The sequence below is a fragment of the Rhinolophus ferrumequinum genome, chromosome 8 (assembly GCF_004115265.2).
Source record: "Rhinolophus ferrumequinum isolate MPI-CBG mRhiFer1 chromosome 8, mRhiFer1_v1.p, whole genome shotgun sequence".
NCBI classification, from domain to species: Eukaryota; Metazoa; Chordata; class Mammalia; order Chiroptera; family Rhinolophidae; genus Rhinolophus; species Rhinolophus ferrumequinum.
The window spans coordinates 607,370-631,942 of NC_046291.1; the positions used below are offsets into that span (position 1 = coordinate 607,370).

Below are 24,573 nucleotides of genomic sequence, written 5' to 3' on the forward strand. Positions count from 1 at the left end.
ACCAGAGCACACCTGCACCCATATCTTATTCTTCAACCACAGCCCAAGCCCCTGGCCCCTGGCAGGTGACAACCAAGCAGACCTCTCTGCCGCCCACCCACATGAGCGCGCCTGACACACCTACCCCCGGAACCACCACTGCCCAGAGCCTTGGCCCTCCCGGGGCTGTAGGAGGTCTTGCCTCTCAGGTGCCCACTTGCCACTCTGGGGAAGGGGGCGAAGTCATTGGCTTCTGGCTCCCTCAACCCCTAAGCTCAGGCTGGGGCCCATTCGGTGTCCCCGGGAGTGGGCGGGCTCGGCTCCCAGGTCTCTCTTCCAGGGCACCATCCGGAGTGCTCTGTGAGTCCTCCAGCCCTGAGCGTGGTGCACGCCTGTCCTCGCGGGCCCCTGCCCCGCGGCGCGAGCGCGGTGTCTGTCCCTACGTGGTGCATGCGCATCTCTGCCTGCCCTGGCCCCTGCCGCGGGGTGCGCGCTTGTCCACCAGGCCAGTTTGGATGGGCGCCACCGCGCTGGGTTCGCTCTTGCAGACTCGATGTTCAGAGAAGCAGCCCTTCCCGGTGGCCTCGGTCCCCATCCGCGGGGGTAAGTCCCGGGACCCTCCTCACTGTGACCCAAGCTTGGCAGACTGTCCGCTCTCGGCGGAGTAGCTGAGTCAACAACTTGACGTTCCCTCCCTCCGTTTATAAGCAGTAAAGTTTCAGGAGGGTCTGTGACTCGCCCAGGGCCACACAGTTCTGCGACCAGTCCGACTGTCCCCACAAGCCGTGTGCTCGCCCCTCGGGTGGACCCTCCCTCCTCTGCTGTGTTCTGGGCCTGAAGGACCCTGGGTGTCTCCCTCCTGCCCGCTACATAGATGCCCAGGTTATCAAACGAGCCGCAACCCCGGCAGAAAGGGGAAATGGGTTGAACAGAGCACCTGCCTCCCAGGTGGCCCTGGGGAGCACAGGCGACTGCCGGGTGCCCCTCCCGGCGCAGGAAGGAGGCAGGGCTCGAAGGTGCGGAGAGGAGGACCTGGCTCCTCCCCTTTACACCGCAAATCGTCCTCTCCAGCGGATTCCTTCACCCTCCCCCCGCCGCGGAGCACAGGCTTGCAGGAGGAGACAGGCTCAGCACTGAGCACGCCGGACCGTGCGGAGGCGGGCGGGGCCACGCGCAGCCCCCTCCCCGCTCCCTGTATCCCGCCCCGCCCCCTCCGCCTGCCCCTCCGGAGGCCACACCCGCCCGTCCCCCGCCGCCCTGAGCCGCCCGCTCGGTCCTCTTACTTGTATGGGCGCAGCCCCCCACGCGCACCTGGGCATCATCGATTCTGAACGCCCAGCGCCCGGGCGCTCCCACGTTGGTGGTGGTCTCCACCTCTGCCATGTCCGCTGTGCGTGAGCCGGGGATGCTGAAGTAGCGCCGCCCATCCCCGGCGTTGAAGCCAGCCTGGGTGGGTGTGGAGAGAGTGGGGGGCAGGTGTGGGCTGGGTCCGCAGGTCTCCCTAGTGTTGCTGACACCCACCTCCCCCGGTTAGCCAAGGTCAAAGAGATCATGTGGGAGACGGCCTTGTAAGTGGGGGAGCTCTAAGATCTAGGGGTATCCTCACCCCCACCCCCCACATTGTCCCTGCCCTATTCAGCAGCCTCCCAGCCAGGTACTGATGGCAATGACAGTTCCCAGAGCCAAGAACATTGTTGGGTCCTGGCAGCTGCCCCAGCAGCTCCCTGCTGTGCTTCTGGGTCTCCCCTAGGGCCCAGGGGCAAGTGTGACTCCGGGGGAAATAGATGGGGGCGGTTCTTGCTCAGCCAGAAGGACCTTCAGCCCCCTGGGCGCTGACACTTGACCATGCCCTCCACACCTGGGACTTCCTGCTGGCCACAGTCCTTTGAGCCACAGCCCAGCCAGACCCAGGGGCAGTCAGTGCAGAGATTCCAGGACCCTCTTGTCCCTGAGGGGCCAGGCCCTGTGGGTCAGGACAAAGGTGCCTTGGGCACAAGGGTGCTTTTGTCATTCTGGGCTGTGAGGGCTAGGATCGCCTCACACCGGCCTCTGCTCAGTACTGCGTGTGTGTGTCGGGGGAGGGGGTCTGCCCGCCTCATCAGCTCAGGACAGTCCAGGAGGTGGGGAACAGGGGCCCCTACCTGGGCCGCGATGCCCCCCAGGCCAGTGGCGTCGCCCCCGCTGCTGGCATGTGTGCCAGTGGTCCACGTGATGGACTCGTAGTTGAAGATGGTGAAAGAAAACTTGCCATCAGTGACAAGCACGGTCTGGAACGTGTTGACCTGCCGAGGAGGGGGACCTGAACAGGGCCCTGCAGCCCCTTGTCCCTGCTCCAAGGCCCTGTCCAGCCCCCCACCCCTGCACACACTGTCATCGTCCACTGACCCCTCGTCTTCCTCCCTAACTAGATGGTTGGTCAGTCACAGGGTAGGACTTCGATAGCCAAATCCTCCATCCTCCACTGTGTCCCTGTGCTTAAGGCCTTGGCTCAGGCCATCCCCTCCCCAATAATTGTTGTCTGGCAAGAGAGTGAACACGGTGAGGAGGTTATGGGACCCCTGGACGCCAGGAGCAGACACTGTCCCCTGTGGGGCCCGGGGGCACACAGGCATAGTGTTTACGTGGCCAAATCCACAAAACTGCCTCATGGGAAAAGCACAAGGATGTGAAAGTACAGGGGAAAGATAAAAAGAGGAATCAAGGAAAACTGTTTTTAATAATTAGGTTTTATGGTTTTCATGGAATTCTATTCCGCCAAAATGTTAGTGGGTAGTACACATGAGGTGCTATTTCAGTTAGGGCAAAGGGTGGGGTCTTAGGACAAATAGGAAATTCTAAAAAAACAATAAAATCAGAGCTTTACATCATTCATGAAAATACATCCGAGTCAAGTAAAGTTGTAAATGAAACCGTCCAAGTCCTAGAAGAAAATGTAGTCAGATGTGTAGGGCCTCTGGGGGAAGCACATTTAAACACGTTTGTTAATGTGAAACCAAAAAGAAGATTCATATGTCGGCTATAAAATGTTCTGAATAAAACAGTGCCATCAACTCAAACGGAATGGCAAACAGCAAAGTGAAAAGTGTATTTATAACATGAGGCAGATAAAACTGATGACGTCCTTAAGTCAGGAAGAACTACAGGTCAGGAAGAATCAGACCTAAAAGATTACAGAAAAATTGGCAAAGGCTGTGCACAGACTCATCACAATAGAATACAACCAGCTGATAATACTGGGACAAATTCAGCATTGCTAGAAATCAAAGATGTGCACGTTTTAAAAGGGCATCCCCTTAGCCTGTATAGTTAGCAAGGAGGGAAAATGCTAGTGCGCTTGACTGCAGCGCAGAGAAATGGGCACGTCTGATGTGGCTTACGGGAGTACACGTGGGCACAGTTTTGAGGGGGGTCTTGGCATTCTGCAGGCATTAATCTCCTTTCTAGAGACGCGTGCCAGGATGTGATCTCACAACGAACTCAGGCTGGCAGTGCCCTTCTCAGGGCATCTTGCGACTGGGGCTGTGGCCGACTCTGGGCCAGTGTGCGGACATTGCATGTGGCAGGAGAGCATACGGTGCACAGGAACCCCTCATTTTATTGCGTTTTGCTTTATTGCACTTCGCAGATAAAGTACTTTATAGAAACTGAAGATTTGTGGCAACCTTGCATCCAGCATGTCTATCGGCGCCATGTTTCCAACAACATGTGCTCACTCCATGTCTCTGGGTCACATTTTGGAAATTCTCAAAATATTTCAAACTTTTTCATCATTATTTTATTTGTCATGGTGATCTGTGATCAGTGATCTTTGATGTTACTGCTGTAATTGTTTGGGGTGCTCAGGAACTGCACCCATACAAGACGGCGAACTTAATAGATATTGTGTGTGTTCTGACTGTTCCACTGACCAACCTTTCCCCATCTCCCCCTCTCCTCGGGCCCCCCTGTTCCCCAAGACACAACAATGTTGACATTAGGCCAGTTAGTAACCCTACGATGGCCTCTAGGTGTTCAAGTGAAAGGAAAAGTCTCAGGTCTCTCACTTTAAATCAAAAGCTAGAAACGATTAAGCTGAGTGAAGAAGGCACGTGGAAAGCCAAGACAGGCCGAAAACTAGGCCTCTTGTACCAGTTGGCCAAGTTGTCACTGCAAAGGAAACATTCTTGAGGGAACCTAAATGTGCTCCTGCAGTGAATACACGGATGGTAAGAAAGCGAGACAGCCTATTGCTGATACAGAGACGGTGTTAGTGGTCTGGATAGAGGATCAAACCAGCCACAACACGCCCTTAAGCCAAAGCCTACTCCGCAACAAGGTCCTAACTTCAATTCTGTAAAGGCTGAGAGGTAAGGAAGCTGCACAAGGAAAGTATGAAGCTGGCAGAGGTTGGTTCACAAGGTTTAAGGAAAGAAGCTGTCTCCACAACATAAAGTGCGAGGTGAAGCAGCAAGTTATCCAGAAGATCTAGTGAGAGAATTCATGACGGTGGCTGCAGCAAACCACAGGTTTTCAGTGTAGACAAAATGGCCTCATCTTGGAAGAAGATGCATCTGGGACTGTCACAGCTGTAGACGAGAGTCAGTGCCTGGCTTCAAGCTTCACAGGACAGGCTGGCTCCCCTCTTAAGGGCTCATGCAGCTGGGGACTGGGTGCTCGCCTTTGGAAAGGGAAACCTAACGCTGAGCTCTGGAGACCGTGAGGAAGAGATGGCCGTGAAGGCGGGCAGTGGCAAGGTCCAGGGCAGGGCAGGACTGTGGCCTGCGAGGCCAGCGGCCGGCTCTGCGATCGGATGAGGTCCATGCTTTTGAGGAGAGCGAGGAGCTTAACCGTCACTTTCTGTTGATCAACCTGCTTCCGGAATTGCCACTGGAAAGCGGGCTGGCTCTCCAAGTCTCCCAAGCTACAGCCTCACTTCCAGCCCAGACTCAGTCCTGACTCCTTGTCTTGCGAGCATGTGATGTTGACAGTCATTTTCTAAAGAACATCTGGGTTTCAAAACAGTAGAAGGTTAAGTTTCTCTCTGTCAACTCAGGAGGGGCCCTGGGCCCCTCCTGGCTCCCAGGCATAAAGGTATTAGGTAAAGTGACTCTGCAGAGGTGAAATAATACTTTTTTAAATGATGTAGAAGAACGTGTAAGAATGAGGAAAATGCTCATAATACTATTGAGTGAAAAAAAACACTCACAAAACAGCTTGTTCTTGGCGTTTCTATTTATTTTGTAAAGTGTGGGTCCATGTACGCTAGGAAATGTTTAATTTAAAAGGTAACTACCACGTTACCTTTTGTTGGTGGAATTATAGATTTTCAAAACTTTTTGTTACAAAGTGTTACAAAATGGTAATAATGAAAAAACAAAACTTACAAAATATGAGCGGGCTCTATACGAACAGAAGTTCACTAGTGTGAAAATTTATTTGTGGTAATGTTTACAGAAATAGCGTGTCTTTCCTGATTCACTGTCATACTCTTTGTTAAAGATCCAACAGTGAGTGTCTCAGTCTGGAGATACCTGGCTAACTACCTTCTTTCTTTCTCTTTCTTTTTCTTTTTTGTCTCGGCTGCTGGAGAGCTCAGGGTCTGTGAGCACCTACCTCATCACTGGGCACATCCCTTCCCCGACTTTCTCTCCTACATTCACGGTTTCCCTGCGCCACTACTTCTGAGGACCCCAGGCTCCATGTACTTACACTCTCTGGGCAGGGCCACCTCAGCACATCCAAGACCGAACCTGTCCCTTGCACCCCCTCGACCCTGAGCACAGGCCTCACCTGCCCCCTGCCCACCCCAGTGCACACGACAGGAAGCCAGACACTGCGCTGATTGCGTGTGTCTCTCCTCCTTCTGCCCAGTGTCCTGTCATATCCACCCCTAATGGCCGCTCTGAACAGTCCAGTTCCTCCTGCTCCAAAGCCCCCATGTGGCTAAGCCCCCGCCGCTGGCTGGCACGGCAGTCTTAGGGGGAGCCCTTGCCCACTGGCTATGCTGTGTTGGGCACTTCTTGGTGCCTGGCACCTTTATTACATGGTCGTTTGTGTCACCCTTTGGGAGAGACGTGTCCTATCTTCTCTGTCAGGGCTGTCGCCCCAGTGCTCCCCCAGAGGTGCCCTTAAACAAATGTTTATTAAATGAGTGAGCAAACAGCTCTGAAAATGTCACTCTGTACCCAGTGGCTCTTCTCTGGGGAGTGACCCCATGTCATGCACAGATGTGACCCACGGGAGGGGTGAGCTGCTGTCCTCATTGAGGGGAACCACCCATCAGAACTTGGGCAAAGTGCTCAATCACTTTCGAGCTCATGTGTTTTGATGTTTGGTACCATCAAGGACTAACGGAGAAGATGGGGGAACTTCCTGTTAAACTCTTGCATCCTGACGCATTCCCAGTGGAAATCCTGACCTCACTCAATTCTCCACTGGGGCATTTGGGGTTTTCCTGGAGGACCGGGGAGAGTCGAGGCCTCGTCCTCCTCCAGCCGAGCTCTGTGACCCTGGGCGGGTGACTCCCAGGCCTGAGCCCCATTGTTTCCTTTTGGGCACGGACCACTAACTGCGCTGGACCCACCTCAGCAAGGCGTGGGCCCTGGAGGGAGACCCTGGGCCCCAGCTGCACGTCCTCCCTTCCCCAGGACAAAAACTCACGGGGGAGGAGGAGCTGCCTCCAAAGAAGGTCACACGGTACCAGGTGGCGATGAAAACCCAGGTGGCGGTGAAGTCTGGGAGCTCGGGAAAGTAACGTCTGATGTCCTCTGTGGCTCTGTGCAGCGTGGCGGGGTCGGTGGTCTCCCTGTAGTACACGTCCCCTGCGCGCCGGTTGTCCACGTCTGCCCAGAAGGCCGCCACCACGCAGCGGTCCTTGGCAATGGGGAAGGCCACCGGGGTGAACTGAGAAACCTCCTTCAGGAAGGAGATGATCCCGTTGTTGTTCACCTGCCAGGACAGGAAGCCAGAGAGGGGACCGATGGGGGCTGTGGGTGGGTGGGCAGCACCGGGCCCCTCCAAGGCCGCCGAGGCTGAGCTGGCCTGGGCAGGGTAGACACAGACATGGGACCCCTCGGTCTGCTCCATCTCCTCCCAGACAGGCTGTGGCCCTTGTGCAGCGCCCATCCCTGGGCTGTGCTGTGGGGTCCGGTAGACCCCAGTGTGGTCCCCGCTATTGGGGGCCTGCTCAGTAACCCCAGCTCCTCAGGCACACCCCAGCCAGGGGCCTCAGGAGGGCGGGGCAGGGCCCCCACCCTGGTTTGGAAGGGTGAGCAGGAGGCACGAGGTGGTGTGAGGGGAGGAGCGCCCACAGGGCAGAAGCAGGGGTGGGCCGGCCAGTGGCCAGGGGAACCTGGACAGGCCTCTGAACTCAGGACCCAGACAGTGGAAGCTCCAGAAGGCTTCTGCAGAGGGGGAGCAGCACCTCTGCAGCTGGACACAGCTGGTTCCCACCTGGCCCCCCACTCACTGTGCAACCAGGAGGCACGGCCCTTGCGTCTATGCTCCTCTGACACAGGCGAGCACTGATTCTGGCCTTACAGGGCGGGTCGGGAAGGGAGGAATGAGTTAATGATCACAGGGCCGGGCTCTAGGCTGTCACCGTGCTCCTGGGAAGACCGTAGTCAGAACTGTGCTCTCAGAAGAGACCCTTGGGACTTCCCCTTCAGGGGTGGGCAGGCTGTGTAACCCAGACCACAAAAAAGGCCAAGAAATACACCTCTCTTCTTAAAGATGCCAAATAGCAAACAAGCGAGGGAGGGTCCGGATTCCAAGTCGCGGACAAGACACTAGAGGTGAGCCTGGCACTCAGGGCCCCTGACTGAAGGAAGTGCATCTGCGACAGAAGAAACAGCCACAGAGCACCACCGTGCTTTTAGTGGCCTCGTGGAGGGAGAGGGAGAGGTCAGCCCTCAGCCCGGCTCCAGGTGGAGAGCCCAGCACCCCCGCTCAGGCCACTGGGACCCCTCAGGACACCCCTCACGGTCAGGGTGCACCCCAATGAAGACTCCTGCGCAGACTCACTCCGGCTTCCTTCACCAGAGCCGTCCTGGGCACCGCAGGCCTGAACCTTGGACTAAGGTGGTTACTGACAAGTAGCATGTCCAGGTTCCAGACAAAGCAGAGAGAAACCCTCTCTGGAGGAAGATGGCATCATCTCAGGCCTCAGGTTAGTCCCACGAATAATGTTTCACGTGCAAAACCTGGGACACAGTCAGATAATCGCGCACACAAGGAATCGACACCAGTTAACAGCAGAAATAAGAGAAACTCCAGATATCGGAATTATCAGGCACAGACAGTAAAATAACTAAGTTTACTATGTTCTAAGAAATCAAAGGCAAGCTTTAAAATTTCATCAAGAGAATGGCCAAAACAATCTGAAAAAGAACAAAGTTGGGGGTCTCATGCTTCCGGATTTCAAAACTTACCACAAAGCAACAGTCATCTAACCACAGTGGCATTGACATAAAGGCAGACAGATAGACCCATGGAATACAAAAGAGAGCTTAGAAATAAACCCTCACACGTATGGTAAAACGATTTTCAACAGGGGCGCGAAGACCATTCAATTAAAAAAAAGACAGTCTTTCCAATAAAACTGGATATTCACAGGCTAATTAATAAAGTTGGACCATTATCTAACATCATATACAAAAATTAACTCAAACTGGATCAGACGCCTAAATATAACAGCTAAAAATATAACCCAGAATAAAAATAGGGCAAAGCTTCATGACATTGGCTTTGGCAATGATTTCTTCGATGTGACACCAAAAGCACAGGTAACAAAAGAAAAAAGTAGACAAACTGGAGTTCATCAAAACTAAAAACGCTTTGTGCATCAAAAAACACTATCAACAGAGTAAAAAGGCAATGCACAGATGGGAGAAAATGCTTGCAATGATATATCTAATAAGGGATTAATATCCAGGATATATAGAGAACTGCTACAACTCAATAGCAATAAAACCCCAAACAACCTGACTCAAAAATGGGCAAAGGACTTGAAACAGACATTTCTCCAAAGAAGATCCAGGAATGGTCAACAAGCCCATGAAAAGATGTTCAGTATCACTGATCATCAGGGAAATGCAAATCAAACCACAATGAGATGCCACCTCACCCGTCAGGACCGTTACTATAACCCCTCCCCCCCCCAAAAAAAAGAGCAAGAGTTGGTGAGGACGTGGGGACACGGGAACCCTGTGCACTGCTGCTGGGAATGTAACCGGCACAGCCGCTGTGGGAGCAGTGAGTCGGCAGCGTTCTCCTTGCAGGAGTTCAGAGGTCAGAGGGCACTACAGAGCGCAGTCCCCCAGCCATCCACAGAGACTCAGCAGGCGTCTGGAGTCTGGGAGGAGGAGGACCACGTCCCAGCTGGAGCTGACACAGGTCCCAGTCCTGCAGCACCCCCTGCCTGCGGCAGGGCCCAATTACACCCCATTTAAAATTGGGGTGCTGCTGGCTCCAGGTGACAGCTCCTAGAAGCTGAGTGTGACCCATGAGGCCTCGTGACTCTCTGGCCCAATTTGGGGTGGGTCAACTGGGACGTGACCACCAACAGGAAGGGTCTGACAGGGTGGGCGGCCAAATGGAAGTGCTACAGGTGCCGAGTGACCGTGGTTTACATGACGCGATGGCAGCTACCCCTGGGGAGCCTCGTCTCCCTCTAGCATCCAGCGAAGCCATTGGCTTCGTGGGCCCGAGTCCCAGAGGGTCCCCTAAGAGCCTGCCTGGTTTGCGGATGGTCCAGCTACACCGGAACCCGATGGTGTCCACTGGGCGGCAGCAGGCGTCCAGCCGCAGCCCCAGCGCAAGAGGCTCAGTGACAGGCCAGTCAGTGCTTTGAGCGGAACCGGAAGCATCACCCTGGTCGCGGGGGCTCTCAGGACCAGATGCGCCCGGTATTTATGCCCTTTGGTGAAGTCGGCGTCACAGGCTGTCCTCTGGGGGCCAGACAGTGGACCTTGTTGACCCATGGGCCACATACGGTCTCTGTCACCTAGCCTTCTCTGTCCTTTTTGTTTTTACAGTCCTTTAAACAGGCAAACAGCATTCCTCGCTCACAGGCTGTGCTCAGACGGGCCCTGGGCCATGCTCTGTGGCCTGGCCTCTGCAGACCCCTCGTCTGGTTGTGCCCGCTTGCTCACATGCTGTCTGGAGCTCAGGACTTGGGGGCGAGTCAGAGCCCTAATGGCTGCAAGGCTGAAGCCCTGTACCGAAAGCAGCGCCGGCCCCATTTGCCGGCGGGTCTGCACTTGGAAAAGGACGCCCACTTTGGGGCCGGCTAATGCGGGAACAAACTGGCCTCCGAGACACCCATGTCTGGGTCACTCGCCTGGGCGCCCACAGGCGGTGTGTCCTTTGATGGCACCGACGGGGACCAAGCTGCTGATGGAGGTGCCTCCAGTTCACCACTGCCTCCTGGATCTGCCTCAGACCAGGAAGGGCAGCGTAGCCACCAATGGATGCCGAGAAGACGGGCTGTGTGCTGCTGCGGCCAAGTCACCACCGGACTCTGGGCTTGTCTCCCGCAGGCGCTAGCCTGCTTCTCCCCTCACCAGGAGGACCTCTGACCCCTCCCAGGCCCGCCACAGGGGCCTTCACTGCTCCAGCCTGATCAGCCCGCCGGCCACACCACTTTCCCCCATGACATCCCGGATCGTTTGTGTCAGTGACGTCTCCGTAGTCTCCAAGGCCACTCCAAACTGGCTGATGGCCACGTGTCCAGTGAACATTCCACACCCCCACTGTCCGCAGGCATCTGGTTCCACTGGGTCCTGGGTCCCCAAGTCAACCCCAAAGACTGTCCTGGTGACGTGTCTGGCTGGGCAGTTTCCTTCGGAATGTGCTGTCCCCACAAAGGGTTCGTCGCTGCTGGCCGACCCCTGGGTAATGACCAGGACAAAAGGGAGCGGCTGGCCTATTCTGAAAATCTCCCACACGGTACGGCCCCTCTGCCGCATCCCTCACAGCAGCCCAGGCCAGCCTGGCTGGGGTGTCCTGCGGTGTGGCCCGGCCTGACAGGGCCTCGGGATTCCAACTTGACACTGGCTGGGCCACCCCGATTCTCCTGTTGGATCGACACGGTCCTCGGTCATGGAGACACGGGTCACTTGGTTAAGGACACTGCCTGCTGTCACCTATGGTGGTCCACGGTGGGGGTATCGTGGGTCTCTAAATCTTACACAAATGCCCTTGTTGCTTTTGTACCTGAATTCTCCAGGCGAAAGGTCCAGATGTGAGTAGGGATTTCGGGGAGAAGGTAAGTAATAGTTACCGGGACGGGCACGCTGGTCATGGCCATGGTGGAGGGTGCTGAATGGGGGGTGCAGGGCTGGGAGAACAATGACTGTCCCTGCTCGCAGACCCAGCGCCTGGCAGAGCCCGTGGCCCCCGAGTCAGGCAGCACTTGCCCTGGGTCTGCCACCCCTCTCTGTGCGCTACGGAAATGGGAAAACCATGGAGACACTGCCAGTCACAGATGTTCTGCTGAGCCTGACACCAAACGAGGGCCCCACGCTCCCCGCAGGCAAGTGCACGGACGGCACGACCTGCTTCAGTCTTAGGGACCCGAATTCGTACTTGGTTTTGGGTTATGTCATGTGTGGTGACAGAGGCGCAAATGCTCGGTGACACGGCGCGCAGATCATAACCAAACCATGTAGCAGTGACCATGTGAAGGCCAATGACAGACCCCAAACTGGGGCTGTGTGTCCTCGGTCACGTGTTTGCATGTGAGGGCGAGAGCCGTGGGACGTCTCTCTGTTGGGGTGAGGATTAGGGATTCAGCCATCCTGGTCTGCCTCCGACTGAGGGGGTCCCTAGGACTTTCACTGCTGCACCCGGGCGGTTCTGGATAAAGCAGGAGCCAGCTTTCTGGCCTATTTATTGCCTTTGTTATTACTGGTGATGAGATCAAAGATTAACAGCACAGTCTGAACTCCTTGCATGGGTTAAAATGGATAACAGCCTGGCCTTGGAAGTGAGACCCACAGGCGTCTGTGGGATGCAGGCAGAGCTGGCTGCATGGGCACCGGGGACATGGCTGAGGGCCATCGCCTTGCCCATGCAGGCCCGTGGGCAGCAGCCTCAGCTAAATGTGCTGCGAGACAAACGACACAGATTTCGTGCTGGCCCCTGTGGGTCTGATCAAGGAGAGTGTTGACGACATGGCAAACTCATGTGAAAAGTTGAGTTTGGCTGAGGACATGTGGGGCCAAGCAGGCAGACTGTGGGCAGAGGCAGTCGGCCTTGGGCCTCTGCGTTTTTGTTGGGTGTCCTGAGAACGCCAGCCTCCATCTGCTTTCCCCGGACGTATCTTAGTGTCGTTTGTAGAGATCAGCCTGAGGGATGACGTGATGTGTTGTCCCCCTTGGGGACGGAGAGGGCAGGCTTGCTATGAAAGAGAGGGATTCCCTGAGCACAGGGTTTCCTGGGGGACGCAAGCCCACAGTGTAGGGAGCTCTGCCCGGGCCCCTCTGTGTTGCCCCACAGGACTTGGAGAGCCAGGGGCACCGGCACAGCCAGCATGCTTGTGCCGCTTGCGGTGCCTGCTGTGTGAGAGACAGCCCCCTGTGTTTCTGACCCAGGAATCTCGGGTCTTCTGCCAGCACCTGTGAATCCGTGACAGGCTAACAGCGCTGGCTTGTAAGGAGGGTACCGTCAAATCGCAGACCTTGACAATTTTACATTAAGAACTTTGAAATTGAATATAAAATGGCAAGTTTTCTAGAAAAACACAGCTTACCAAAAGTGAGTAGAAATAGAAAACCTAATTTTTATAATCATTAAAGAAATTGAATCAATATTCAAAATTTTCCCACCAAGAGAACTCTAGGTCTGGATGGCATCACCAGTGAGTTTTACCAAACATTCAAGAAATAACTCCAGAAATGCATTAACTCTTCTAAATGGAAGAATTCATAGTATGAGGTGAGTACAACCTCAATACTAGAATTAGACAAGGCAAGTACACGGGCGGACAATAACAGGCCAATCTCACTTATTAAAAAGTTGCCAAAGTCCTAAATAAGTTATTAGCAAACAGAATCTAGGAATATGTAAATAGGATAAATAATTGATCATTAACAAGTTGGATTTTTCTTAGGAATACAAGCTAGGCTAGACAGTAGAAGACCATTTAATTTAAATGACTGGCTTAACAGAGTAAAGGAGAAACTTATATAATCATCTTAAAAGGTATAGAGATGGCATTTAATGAAACTCAACATCCATTTTGATAAAAATTCTCAGAATACTAGGAATATAATCCGATAAAGGGTATCTTCAAAATAAACAAGAGCAAACTTCACGTTTAATGATAACATACAGAGCACTTTCTTTCCGAGATTAGGAACAAGGCAAGGATGCTGATGACACCATTTCTACCTGACAGTCTACTGGAGACCTGACCAACACAGCACGGCAAGGAATGAATCAAAATTTAGAACGATTAGAAATAGAGAAACACAACTGTCATTGGCTGCGTACAACAGGAATGTGATGTAGAAAATCCAAAAGGTCCCCAAATAATTTAGTAAAATTGATAAGAAGTTTGGTTTGTTTTTTAAATATAAAAATTAGAAAATGCAAAAAATCGATTGTGACTCTACATACCAACAATAAATAGAAAAGTAATTAAAGAAAAGACACCATTGGCAAATGGCATAAAAAGCACCAAGTACTTAAGAATAAATCTAATAAGAGATGCCAAGACTTCTCTGCAGTCAGTTCTAAGACTTCCCTGAAAACACTGACGACAAGCTGGATAAATGTGGGGATGCGCTCTCTCCCACCCCCACACCCCCCGCCCCCGCCTATGTTCTCAAGGCGTCGCAACAGAAACCCCAACAGACGTGCTGCGTGCATGCCCGTCCCTTGAGAAGCCGATTCTAAATTTTATATGACAATGCAAAGCCAGGAATAGCCAGGGCCCTTTTGAGAAGAACAAGATGGGAGGACTTGCTGTGATAGCTCCGAGATCTCTTCTGACGCCATCATCAGCCGTGCGATGGGGCACAGGCAGACAAGTAGGGGACGCAGCCGGGAGGTGACCCAGACGCCGCTGCGGGGCCCTGGGAAAGGGCTGCCTTTCAACACGGTGGCTGCGGTGGTGGTTCTGTTTTTCTTAAAACAGGGAGCCCATGTGCGCCTGACCTCGTGCCACACACAAAGCCTAACACCAGTTGTGTTGGGCACGTCCGTGTGAGTGAGAGGACAACACGCAATGACCCTGTTGGAGAGCGACGTGGGGGGCTAGAGTCATGACTTTGGAGGGGGGTGCTGTGCGGCGGGCACCCCAGGCCGCAGTGTCTAAGGTCCCCGGGGGGCCACCCCAACCAGCCGTCCCCTGGCCGGGGTGCCCGCCACCGAAGCGTATGCTGACGGCACCGGGACACGTGTGCACCAGAATTCTCTTGAACGGCGTTGTTAAGAATAGTCTAAAACTAGGAACAGCCCTGAATGTCCACCAGTGAGACGGGAACAGCACGTCGGCTATTCATCAACCGTACAGCAGTGAAGGAGCACGCAGGGGAAACAACCTAAACACAGCTGGGAGCGGAGGTGACAGCGGCTTTCATGTGGAGGAAGTGAGGGGTATCAGGCAGGAGGGCAGGGAGTGCGGTGCCGTCAGGAAGGGGCACGGTGGGGGCTTCTCGAGGGTTTGCCGACTTGGCTCTTTGGCTGCACATTACGCTGCCTTGTCTGCATGTGTTCAGGAAAACAGAGTAAGGGTGAGAAGTCACAGATGGGAAAGGCGCCTGTGGGTGGGAGGGCGGGCAGCGTCAGGCAGGCGGGAGGCTGCAGTGGGGGCCCTGGGGCTGCCCGGGCTGCGGGCCACCTGTGGGGGGAGCGGGGGTGGGGGAACCTGCCTGCACTGCCCCTCCCTGCACCCCACACCCTCTTCCCCCGCTGGCCCTGCTCCTGCTGTGGCTCCTGCAGCCGGACCCAGGTTTCCTTCCTGCCTTTGAAGTGCAAGCCCGACTCTCAGGTGTGTTGGTGTGTGTGCCGTGTGCAGAGGCCCCTGCCGCCCGCCGCCTGCCTTTGGCCTCGTCCACCTCTCCTCTTTGGCCCCCCACGGGATGTGGGCCCAGAGCCCGGGGTCCAGGAAGGAGGCAGAACAAGCCAGCCCTGTTCCCTTGCCAGGGCCGGGCAGGGCTGGGACCACAGCGGAGAAGCAGCGGGGCCAGGCGGTGAGCAAGCGGGCTGCTGGCAGGCGTCTCACCTGGACAGGGGCCTCCTCGGATGTCCTTCCCCAGCCCAGAATTCTGAAGGTCCAGTGTGGGTGGGGAGTGCGCAAGGCCTTGACCAACCGGAGGGCTGGGTGCATTGGACCCAGGCCAGCAAGCTGTGCTGGGGTCCCTCCTCCAGGGCCCAGCAAAGCCTATTTCCCGCAAAATCGCAGTTTTGTTCTTAGTTGTCTACCGGTGTAGCACTTTGTAAACCCAGGAGAAAGGCTTAGGCCGAGCCCTGCCGGAGGCCCGGCAACCACGCACACCCTAGATGAGTACAGCAGGTTTAATCCCATCCTTCCCTGCACAGGTGGGTCCCACCCATGCTCCTCTCAGAACGTGACTGTGGGCCTGGTGTTGGCGTATAGGGTCTGGAACGTGCTGCCCACGCCCGCTGGCATAAGGGCCTGCGGCCAGCTGGGTGGACCCTCCCAGACCAGCAAGACCCTCGCAGACCCCAGGAGTGGAAGGCGGCGTGCTGGTGGGGATCCATGGCGCTCTTTGGTCTATAGCCCTGCAGCCCCCCAGCCCCTCCCTGTGGACCCCAAGCCCAGGTCTCAGGATTAACTCTGGCCTGGGGTCACTTCTCTGGTGTGCACACACTTGCTGCTGAGAAAAACAAGGCTGCCACCAGGTGTCACAGCCTGTGGAGCTGAGTGCAGGGGAGGGGGCGGCCGTGCACCCTCCATGCCCACCTGCTCTCTCAGGCAGGGCGCAGGGGGCCTCCTGTCAGTCAGTGGAAGGGGTGTTCCTGAGAGTCGCTGTCCCCTGCCTGGACCGTGCCCTTGGGGAGGCCCTGAGACCACATGCTACAGTGATTTTGTGAACCCACGGTGACCCTGGAGCATGAAGGAGGCCCATTTTGACCTGGGGGCGGGGGCGCGTGTGGCCAGCAGGTACCCAGGCTTTTCCTGCGAGACATGGCTGGCCTTCGCTGGTTCCGGAGAAAGCACAGAGACTGCGCTGGTGGCATTTCCGACTTGGATAAAACCAGGAAAGAGCGGAAATGTCCTGGAGAGTCTCTGGGAGGCGACTTCCAGCCAAAGTGTGTGACGTGTGACTGACTGGTCCCCGAAGGGGGGAGTTAGAGGGCTCGCTGGTGCCACCTTGCTGGGCGGCGGGGCTGTTCTGAGCAGGCGGCCTGGAGGGGAGCCAGGGGCCTCGCGCGCGCACATGACCACAGCACCCCAGCTCTGCAAACATCAGAGCCAGAAGGGCGGGTCTTGGTTCCTGCTTTGACTTCTCTGCCAAAAATAAAACAATAAAGCCCCTGAGGCCTTTTATAAGCTTGTTTTGAAAAATGTAGGCATGTCTTTTATTTCCTGGCAGCTTTCTGGGTAATTAGGGTTCCTCCCACAAGCGCAGTTGGGGGCTGGAGTCCTGCTCACAGGGCAGCGAGTGGGCAGGGCCCCTGGGGCCCACAGGCGAGGCCGGTCTGAGCACCCAGCCTGGGAAGGAGCGGAGGCTGGCTCTTGGCTGGGAGCCCCGTGCCCACTGGTCCTGGGGGCACAGCACTTGGGGCTGCAGGAGGGGAGGCAGTGACCACCAGGGCCAACTTCCTGGGGGAGGGGCATGTGAGCTGGAGTCAGTGCCCAGTTGGCTGTGGGGGTGGGGGGTGAAGGAGGACTTCCCTGGAGGGTGGGAAAGCAGAAGCCTGGTGTTGGAGGACCAGCCCTTCCTTCCCTCCCAGGCCAAATCCTGTTGGTCTGTGGGCCTTGTGGTTGTACTTCCTGCTGTGTCCTGCTCTCCTGCCATCTGCCGCCCAGGGCCTCCCTGAGGCCACCCCTTCGTCTCCTGCAGGGTCTCATGGCACTGCCTGGAGCCCCCTCGAGCGGGGTGACCAAGCACCTGTCCCTCCCAGGTCCTGCCCCTTGTTCTCCACTGGAGCCTCTCCTTCCCTGAATGGACAGCTGCTCCTGCTTCCCCCTCCCTGGCAAAGCCGTCTCAGCCAGGTGCCCCTGTCAGGCCAGAGCCCGGCTCCCACAGGGCCCTGGACCTGTGGGCAGCAGTCCCTGGTCCACAGCTCAGAGGACCCTCCTTTTGTACAGCCTTCATCTCTGCAGCCACCACAGCTGGATACGCAAAGTCCCACCTGATACACACCGCTGCCCCCACGTACCTAGGCCTCTCACTACTGGGGACAGCGGCCGCTCCTGCAGGACTCAGCCCCATCCCAGGTCCCATCCCCAGCAGGCCTCCAAGGTGGCTTGTGCCCGATGCCGCAGTGCCCAGAGCAGGGGGCAGGAAACGTTTGCTGCAGAATGTCTTCGAGGGCCCGGGGCTGTGTCACCCCGGACAAGCCCCTGGGCCAACTTGGAGGACAGTGTGGTCCTGACTGCCCCACTGTGTGGAGGGGTCGGGGTCTGGGACCCAGGTCTGGACACTGTCCTGTTCCCATGCCTCCCACACTGGGCGCCCTGCCAAGCTTAGACACTGAGTCCCTGGCTGGGGAGCAGGGACGAGGCCACACGCACACAGGCGGCTAACGAACGACTTGTCCGTGTCTTGCAGAGCCAGTGTGAGGCACCCAGGCGGGGCCCCTGGAGGAGGTGGGGTGACACCAGGGGCGGCCACACCCAGCCCAGGAGCAGCAACACCCTGGGGTGCAGGGCTTCCAGCTCATCCCGTCCTCGGGCCCGCCATGGCCCACACCACTCCTGTCAATCACACAGGGCGCCCTGCCCAGGCCAGCCCGGCACCAGTCAATGGGAGGCAAGGGACACTTGAGCCTGCAGGGTTAGGAGTGTCCAGGGTCACCCCGAGCAGGACGACAGGCAGGTGGGTGCCCTCGGGGGGAGCAGCACTTCTCAGGAGGGGCCCTGGACAGGCACGAGGACACCTGCTTACAATGCTGATTCTGGGGTCCTTGCATGCTTGTGGATTCAGACGTTCTGGGAAGGCCCAGGCGTCTGCATTTCTATCATACCCCCAGAGGACCCTGCAAGGGGTCACAGGCTGGGATCTGTGCTGGCGATGGGCAGCATCCTGGATGGCGCCAGAGCTGACCCGGGCCAGGTGAGGGGCCCCTTCACCCCAGCGTTGGTGCAGACGAGATGCCCTCTGGACCAGGGGGCAGTGGGGAGAAGCCGTGAGTAAGTGCACTCGGGGAAAGGAAGGATCAGGGACCTGCACGGAGGGCGCAGGACAGGCCGTCAGATCCCGGGAACACTGAAACCCCCACGTAGCCGACCAGAGATGGGTCAGAACAACACGGTACAGCCACAGGATGGAATATTACACAGTCATCAAAAAGCATGTGTTTACAAATTTAAGGCATGGAAAAACGCTCACGGCACAACACTCGGAGAACTGTCGTAAGAACTTGTACGAAATGGCGAGTTTGCTTTGTGGGACCCTAACTGCGCTTGAAAGCAGATCGGGATGCATTTCACCCAAATGTGAAAAGTGCTTATTTGGGGTGTGGAATTGTGGATGTGTCACCTCTACGATCAGAAGGGGAATGACAAGCACTCCCTGAGCAGCTGCTAGGGGCCAGCGCTCTTCTAGCTGGGGCAGCACAGGGGACCAAGAGGACAGACATGATTTCAGTACTTGGAGTACACATGCTGTGCCGCTCTCCCCTGGGCTCAGAGCAAGGGCTCAGGCAGGACTTCAAAATGAGTGAGTGACTGAGTCCATGGAGGAGAACGCACCAGGTTCCCACGGTGAGCTGTCTGGGAGGACAGTCTGACAGGCCGGTCACTTCCAGCTAAGAAGTGCTGCATCAAAGTCACCAAGCGCTAAGGGGTGGGGACAGCGCAGTCAGTCCTGGCGGCCAGGCTTGCCTCCCAGGGAGGCGCACGGGGTCAAACCACCAGCTTCAATGCCAGGGGCAGGTAAGGCCGAGAAGCAGAGGCTGAGACACAGGGTCCCAGGCCCGTTTGGCACTGCTGCTTTGGCCATCCTGTGGACAGGCTCAAGGGGCAAGGCAGGAGCTGGAGCCAGTGCACGGGGACGGTGGCCTGGCCCAGAGCCGTGACCGCGGGGGTGCTGGGAAGGGGACATGTTCCCAAGGCATAGCTGCCAGCCCAGTGCTGGCTCCGACAACGTGGGGACGAGGATGGGCGGGACGCACTGCAGAGGGTCCCGGGCTGCCTGGACACCCTGGATGGTAAGGAGGCAGCTGGATCCGGGGGTCTGGAGGCCCTGGAGGAGCACTCGGAGCCTCAGTTTCCTCATCTGTACAGGGTGACTGTCTTTTCTGTCCTCTGACGGGCCCACAGGGCCAAGGTCCAGGCAGACGGGCTGGCCCCAGCTTGCGCTCCACACAAAGTAGCCAGATCACTCCAGCACCCTCCCCCACCCTGGATCTCCTCCTTTCTGCTCTCCCTCCTCCTGGGGCACCAGCAGGAAAGGAACCTGCTGACGAGGGGTGGCCCAGGAAGAGCAGGAAGGGCCCGGGCCACCCTGGGGCCTGGCCTGGGGCTCAGCGGACAGGGTCCTGTCTGCCCTCTGGGGATGCAGCCCCTCCTCCCAGCTGGGTGCTTTTGTGTTTTGCTTGGGTGTTTGGTGAGTTCAGAAAAAGCAGAGCTGTGCTACCAGAGCCACCTGCCAGACCGGGCTGTTCTTGTGGGTCAGGGAGCTGGTGGCCAGAACAGCTGTGACATTGATGGCTGGACATGTGTCACAGGCATACTCAGATGGGGGCACTGTGCTGCACAGAGGGGAAACTGAGGCTCACAGAGAAAATGACTGCTCCCCTGGGTGGTGATCTGGGAGAGGCAGGGTAGGGACAGTGGCCTCAAGATGGAAATGCAGGGAGCAGGTACGGGTGTGGAGCCCAGCCTCCTTGGCCAAACCTGCTGTCAACACTCCCGCCCCTCTGAACCCCACAGGCACCACTGCCCACCCCGACTCCCACTCAGGGCTCTACATTCTGGGACTGGCCCCAAAGTGTCCCAAAAGACAAGGAGGGTGAAGGTGGGCCAGAGCACCACGGGTGAAGGCAGCAGGGGCTGGAGCAGGCCCCGGGGGGATGGGTGGGGGGGTACCCTGGGAGCACATCTTCTCTACCATTCCAACAGCTCAGTCTTGGATATGCGAGCAGCGGACACTGCACCCCTGTAACAGACTTATGGGCCCCCACACAGGGTGCCTGGCACCTTCATGGACATCACCCACCGAGCACACCCTTCCCCCAATGAACGAACAGAGGCCACGAGGTGACACACTACCCGAGGCCACCAGCTGCGGCTCCCAGTGCCATAAATCAGGATGTTCCTTTGCATCCCCAAGTCCCCACTTTGGGTTGGGAAATGGGAGCCCCTCGCCACCATAGCCAGGCTCACTGCCTTTCAGTCCTCACGCCGCCCTGAGTGGACGTTCCACCATGGCCAGTCCCATGGGCCACGGCACGGCTGCTGCTGTCCACGCCCACCAGCAGCACTGGTCTAGGTTGTGTAGGGCCTTAGTGATAAAACCATTCTCCACAGTTTCAAGAGCCTTATAGCTGACCACATACAGCTACTATGGCATGAGAAGAAGCAAAATGATGGGTGCCTTTTCAAAAGGGGAGCCGCAACACACCACAGGAGTGAGTCCTTGCTAGAGCAATAATCTGTGTGCTGTTTCTGATGGAGACTCAGAAAGCACTGATCTCTAAGGAGGGTCACTTCTCACTTCCACGTGTGATATATGGGCCCTGTCAGAGGGCCAAGGCATCCATCCATCCATCCATCCACCATCCATCATCCATCCATCCATCCATCTATCCATCTATCGTCCATTCATCCATCAACCCATCCATCCATCCATCCATCCACCCACCCACACACCATTCATCCATCCATCCATCCATCCATCCATCCATCCATCCATCCATCCATCCATCAACCCTTCCATTCATCCATCCATCCATCCATCCATGATCCACCCATCCACTCAACAAGCCTGCTCTTTGCCAAGCAATGGGGTGGGGACTGAAGGGGCAGAGGCCAGAGGGGCAGGGCCAGCCTGGAGAGGGTTATCACTCAGCTAGACACAGGCACCTGGGCTCAGGGCTGGCCCACGCTATGTCCTGCTGGACAAGGGTCAGAGCCAGGGGCATGTAAGAAAGTGTCCTCTCAGCCTGGGTGGGCATGGGAGGCACCTGTTTGGATCAACTTGCTTCAGAATAAATGCCTTCCCTTCTCTCCTTCAGCTGCGATTCCAGCAGCCTCCACACCCTGCCTCCTGTTCCCACCTTGACCACAGAGCTCTGTAGTTATTTCAGGCAAGGTGTCCTGGGCATCGCTCCCTCAAGGATTCCATTGTCTTTTCTACTGAGTAGAGAGAAGGTGAAGGGGACTCACTGTGTCCACATGGCAAGTGTTTTTCAGATGATATATTTGTTTCAGGAAACAGCTCTCATGGAGATATATGTTTTGTTAGCAGCCAGAATGTTGGTTTCTGATGAAACCCTTTGTTTTGCCAGCAGATCTTCCCACTCTAGAGCTGTTTCTCCCGGTTGTTTTGGCAAGGGCAGATGTTTTTAGTGAGGCTGTGAAGAGGGCCAACCGCTTTCATAATATTTTCACCTGTTGCTCTGAGTGGGAAAGTTGAGCCTGGCACGGCTCCTAAGGGACATTCTGATGCAGTGTTGTGTTAAGAGGGTGCCAACGTGAGTTATCCCGTTTCTAAGCTGCTAGGGCCTCCTCCAGCTCGGCAGACCCTGAGCACAGCTCTGCCCTGCTCACCCCACACTTCCAGAAGTCAGTGCTGCCCCACCATCCAAATCCTGGTCCAGAGGGACTTTCAGCAGGGTGGTACCTACAGGGAGAACGGCCGTCTCCTCCCACCACCATCGCAGAGCCAAATGCTGCCCCAAGGTTTGGAGGCCTCCCTGACGGGCACAGGAAAGGCCATGCCCGGCTGTGGAGTTGTCGCAGTGATGGATGAGCGGATGGTGTTGGCGGCTGTGGTGGAAGGGGGTGGGGTGGCAGTACATGAACTGGTAAGGAGGACAGTAGTGCCACCCATGTGGATCGTGGTGGAGGTGGTGCTGAAGCTGGCGGGATGATGGAGGAGGTGACAGTGCTGGTGGGGGAGTTCGGAGTGCAGGGGGTGGTCCTGACGGGGAATGATGGTGTGTGTGTGTGTGTGTGTGTGTGTGTGCACACTCGCGCGCTGATTGATGGTGGGTGGATGGTGGGTGGATGACACAGGGTGGTGGAGGTGGTGGTGCTGGTGTTGGAAGTGGCAGAGGTCATGGTTGCTGTGATGTGGTGGGGGTAACAGTACATCAGGATGCCCAGCATCTTTCTAGTCTGGATTCAGGGAAAGTCCAGGGGCCACCGGGTGCCAGTGCACGGTGGCCCACCCCCAGGAAATGCTCAATGCGGTGATGAGGCACATTTCTTTCTCTCAGTGGCCCACTGAGAATTACGGACCCAGGGTCCCGCCCTGGGAGTGGTGGAGACAGAACTGGCGTGTGCCTGCTGTCTGTGAAAGAATCAAGACGGGGCCAGGACTCCCCCCACCACGATGCGGACCAGGCACCAGGCAGATGCGCTCAGTGCACGCTGCCCACGCTCCAGGTCCGCCAGGCCAGGGCAGAGGCCGGGACAGGAGCGCGCCGCCCTCCAGTCGCCAAGGTGGCCCTGCTGCCGCTCACACCCCCACCCGGCCCGCCTCTCATGCGTGCCGCTGTCCGGCCTTGGCCGCCGAGGGAGGAAGCGCTGTCCTCATTCCACCTCTGGCCGCCGTGGTGCCAAGCTGCTGCTGGCGGCGGCAGGAGTCAGGGCGGCGGGCGGGCAGCGGCGGGGGCGCAGCGCCCTCCGTGGCTTGGGGTACTCACGTAGAGTCCGGAGTGCTCGGTGCCGAAGAACGGGAAGGGCACGGAGAGTGGCTGCAGCCCCGAGCCGCCGTCGTCTTGCTTGAGAGTGACGGCGTCGCCGCGCTCCGCGCCGAACGGGTAGAAGTCGCCCAGGGCCACCGCGCCTCGCACTCCGCGCGCCCCGAGTCCCAGGGCCGCGGCCAAGAGCAGAGCCCAGGCGGCGCCGGGCTGCATCGCCGGCGGTGGGCGGCGGGGATAGAGCGGGACGGAGCGGGCACAGAGCGGGGACAGATCTGGACAGAGCGGGGACAGAGCGGGGACGGAGCAGGGAGAGCGGGGACAAGCGGGGACTCAGCAGGGACAGAACGGGCCTTTGCGGTCCACGCGGGCTGAGATGAGGCCGCGGTCGGGAATGGCCAGCAGTGCCGGGCGGTGTGAGGGCAGCGCGGCCGCGCCCTCGGTGGCTCCGCGCCCCTTGCCCGCGCGCTCGGCGGGGCCGCGCTCTGGTGGCAGCTCCGCGGAGGAAGGCGCCGGGCGGGACCGTGATCGGGGCTGGCCCCGCCCCTGGGGCCGCGATTTAAATATCTAGCGGGGTGGCCACACGGGCCGGGGCGGGGCCAGGGCGGGGCCATGCAAATAAAGCGGCTCTTAAAGCGCCAGGCGCGCTGGAGCACGCGGGTACCCTGCGTCCGTTCCCCTGGCGCTCAGGGCGCATTTCGGCCCCGCGCGTCTTGGAAGCCCAGCCTGCGGCCCCCGCGCCCCCGGAGCTCCCCTGGCCAGGGCACTGGCTAGATGAGGGCTTCGCGGGCGCGCCTCCTGCGGTGGGGGCCGTCCTCCTCCTCCGTGAGTCCCCTGCCACCAGTGGTACCCACCGAACAGTTCTGGGGCAGGCCTTAAGGCAGTCGGTGCCTCTTTAGGTTGCTGCCTGGCCAGAGGACCCGGTCACCCCCTGCCAGAGTGTCACCAGTGGGGGGTCACCCTGGTTGAGCAGTGCCTGGATGAGCCCTTCTGGAAGTGGCCAAAGGCTTCCCCACGCTGCCCACCCCAGCTGCCCACACCCCTCCCACCTCCCCCACCCCCTGCGCCCTGAGCCTGGGGACACTGGATTTCTGCGCAGGGGCTAGGCTTCCCATCTGGTTTAATATGGGGATGACCCCTGGCCTGGGGGACCTCAGGGTATTAAACAAAGGATTTCTGCCCTGGAGGTTTGCTGACGGGTTCAGGGGCGTCAGGGACCTCACAGCAAGAGAATCTTGGCAGACTCCAAGTAAAGCAGCCTAAAGAGCCGTCAGTGGGAGAAGACTGGTCCACAGGAGCCTGGGCAGTGGGTTGATGCCACTGGGCCCCCAAGTGGGAGTGAGACAGCTGGAGCCTACAGTTCAGATTCTCTGTCCCCAGCCTGGGGCCATCCAGCCCTTCTCCTGACGCTGACCTCAGACGTCACTCTGAGCATTTGTCCCTCTTCAGGGGCTTGCATCTGTCCACTCCTCGTCCTCAGGCCCAGGGTAGGGCCCTACTCTTAGGGCCTCCGTCCCTCCCCCATCCACCCTGCTCCCTGGTGTTGGGTGACAGTGACTGCAAGCCAAGCCTGGGACCCCTGAAGACAAAGATGAGCAGAAAGAGCAG

The 24,573-nt window shown here is 57.5% G+C and overlaps 1 protein-coding gene across 12 annotated transcripts in view; it reads right to left on the minus strand.

Annotated features, from left to right (window-relative positions):
* SNED1 (sushi, nidogen and EGF like domains 1) overlaps positions 1 to 23,487 on the minus strand; it is a 70,990-nt gene extending 47,503 nt beyond the window's left edge. For 11 of the 12 annotated variants that reach the window (XM_033111326.1, XM_033111323.1, XM_033111325.1 and 8 more), the window contains exons 1-4: positions 22,969 to 23,487; positions 6,619 to 6,906; positions 2,121 to 2,261; positions 1,263 to 1,425 (exon numbers count right to left, since the gene is read on the minus strand). In XM_033111326.1, coding sequence (XP_032967217.1) covers positions 1,263 to 1,425; positions 2,121 to 2,261; positions 6,619 to 6,906; positions 22,969 to 23,181 — 805 coding nt within the window. In that variant the 5' untranslated portion in view covers positions 23,182 to 23,487. The remainder of the gene's footprint in view (positions 1 to 1,262; positions 1,426 to 2,120; positions 2,262 to 6,618; positions 6,907 to 22,968) is intronic. The other variant, XM_033111328.1, reaches the window with a different exon arrangement.
* Positions 23,488 to 24,573: the final 1,086 nt, after the last annotated feature.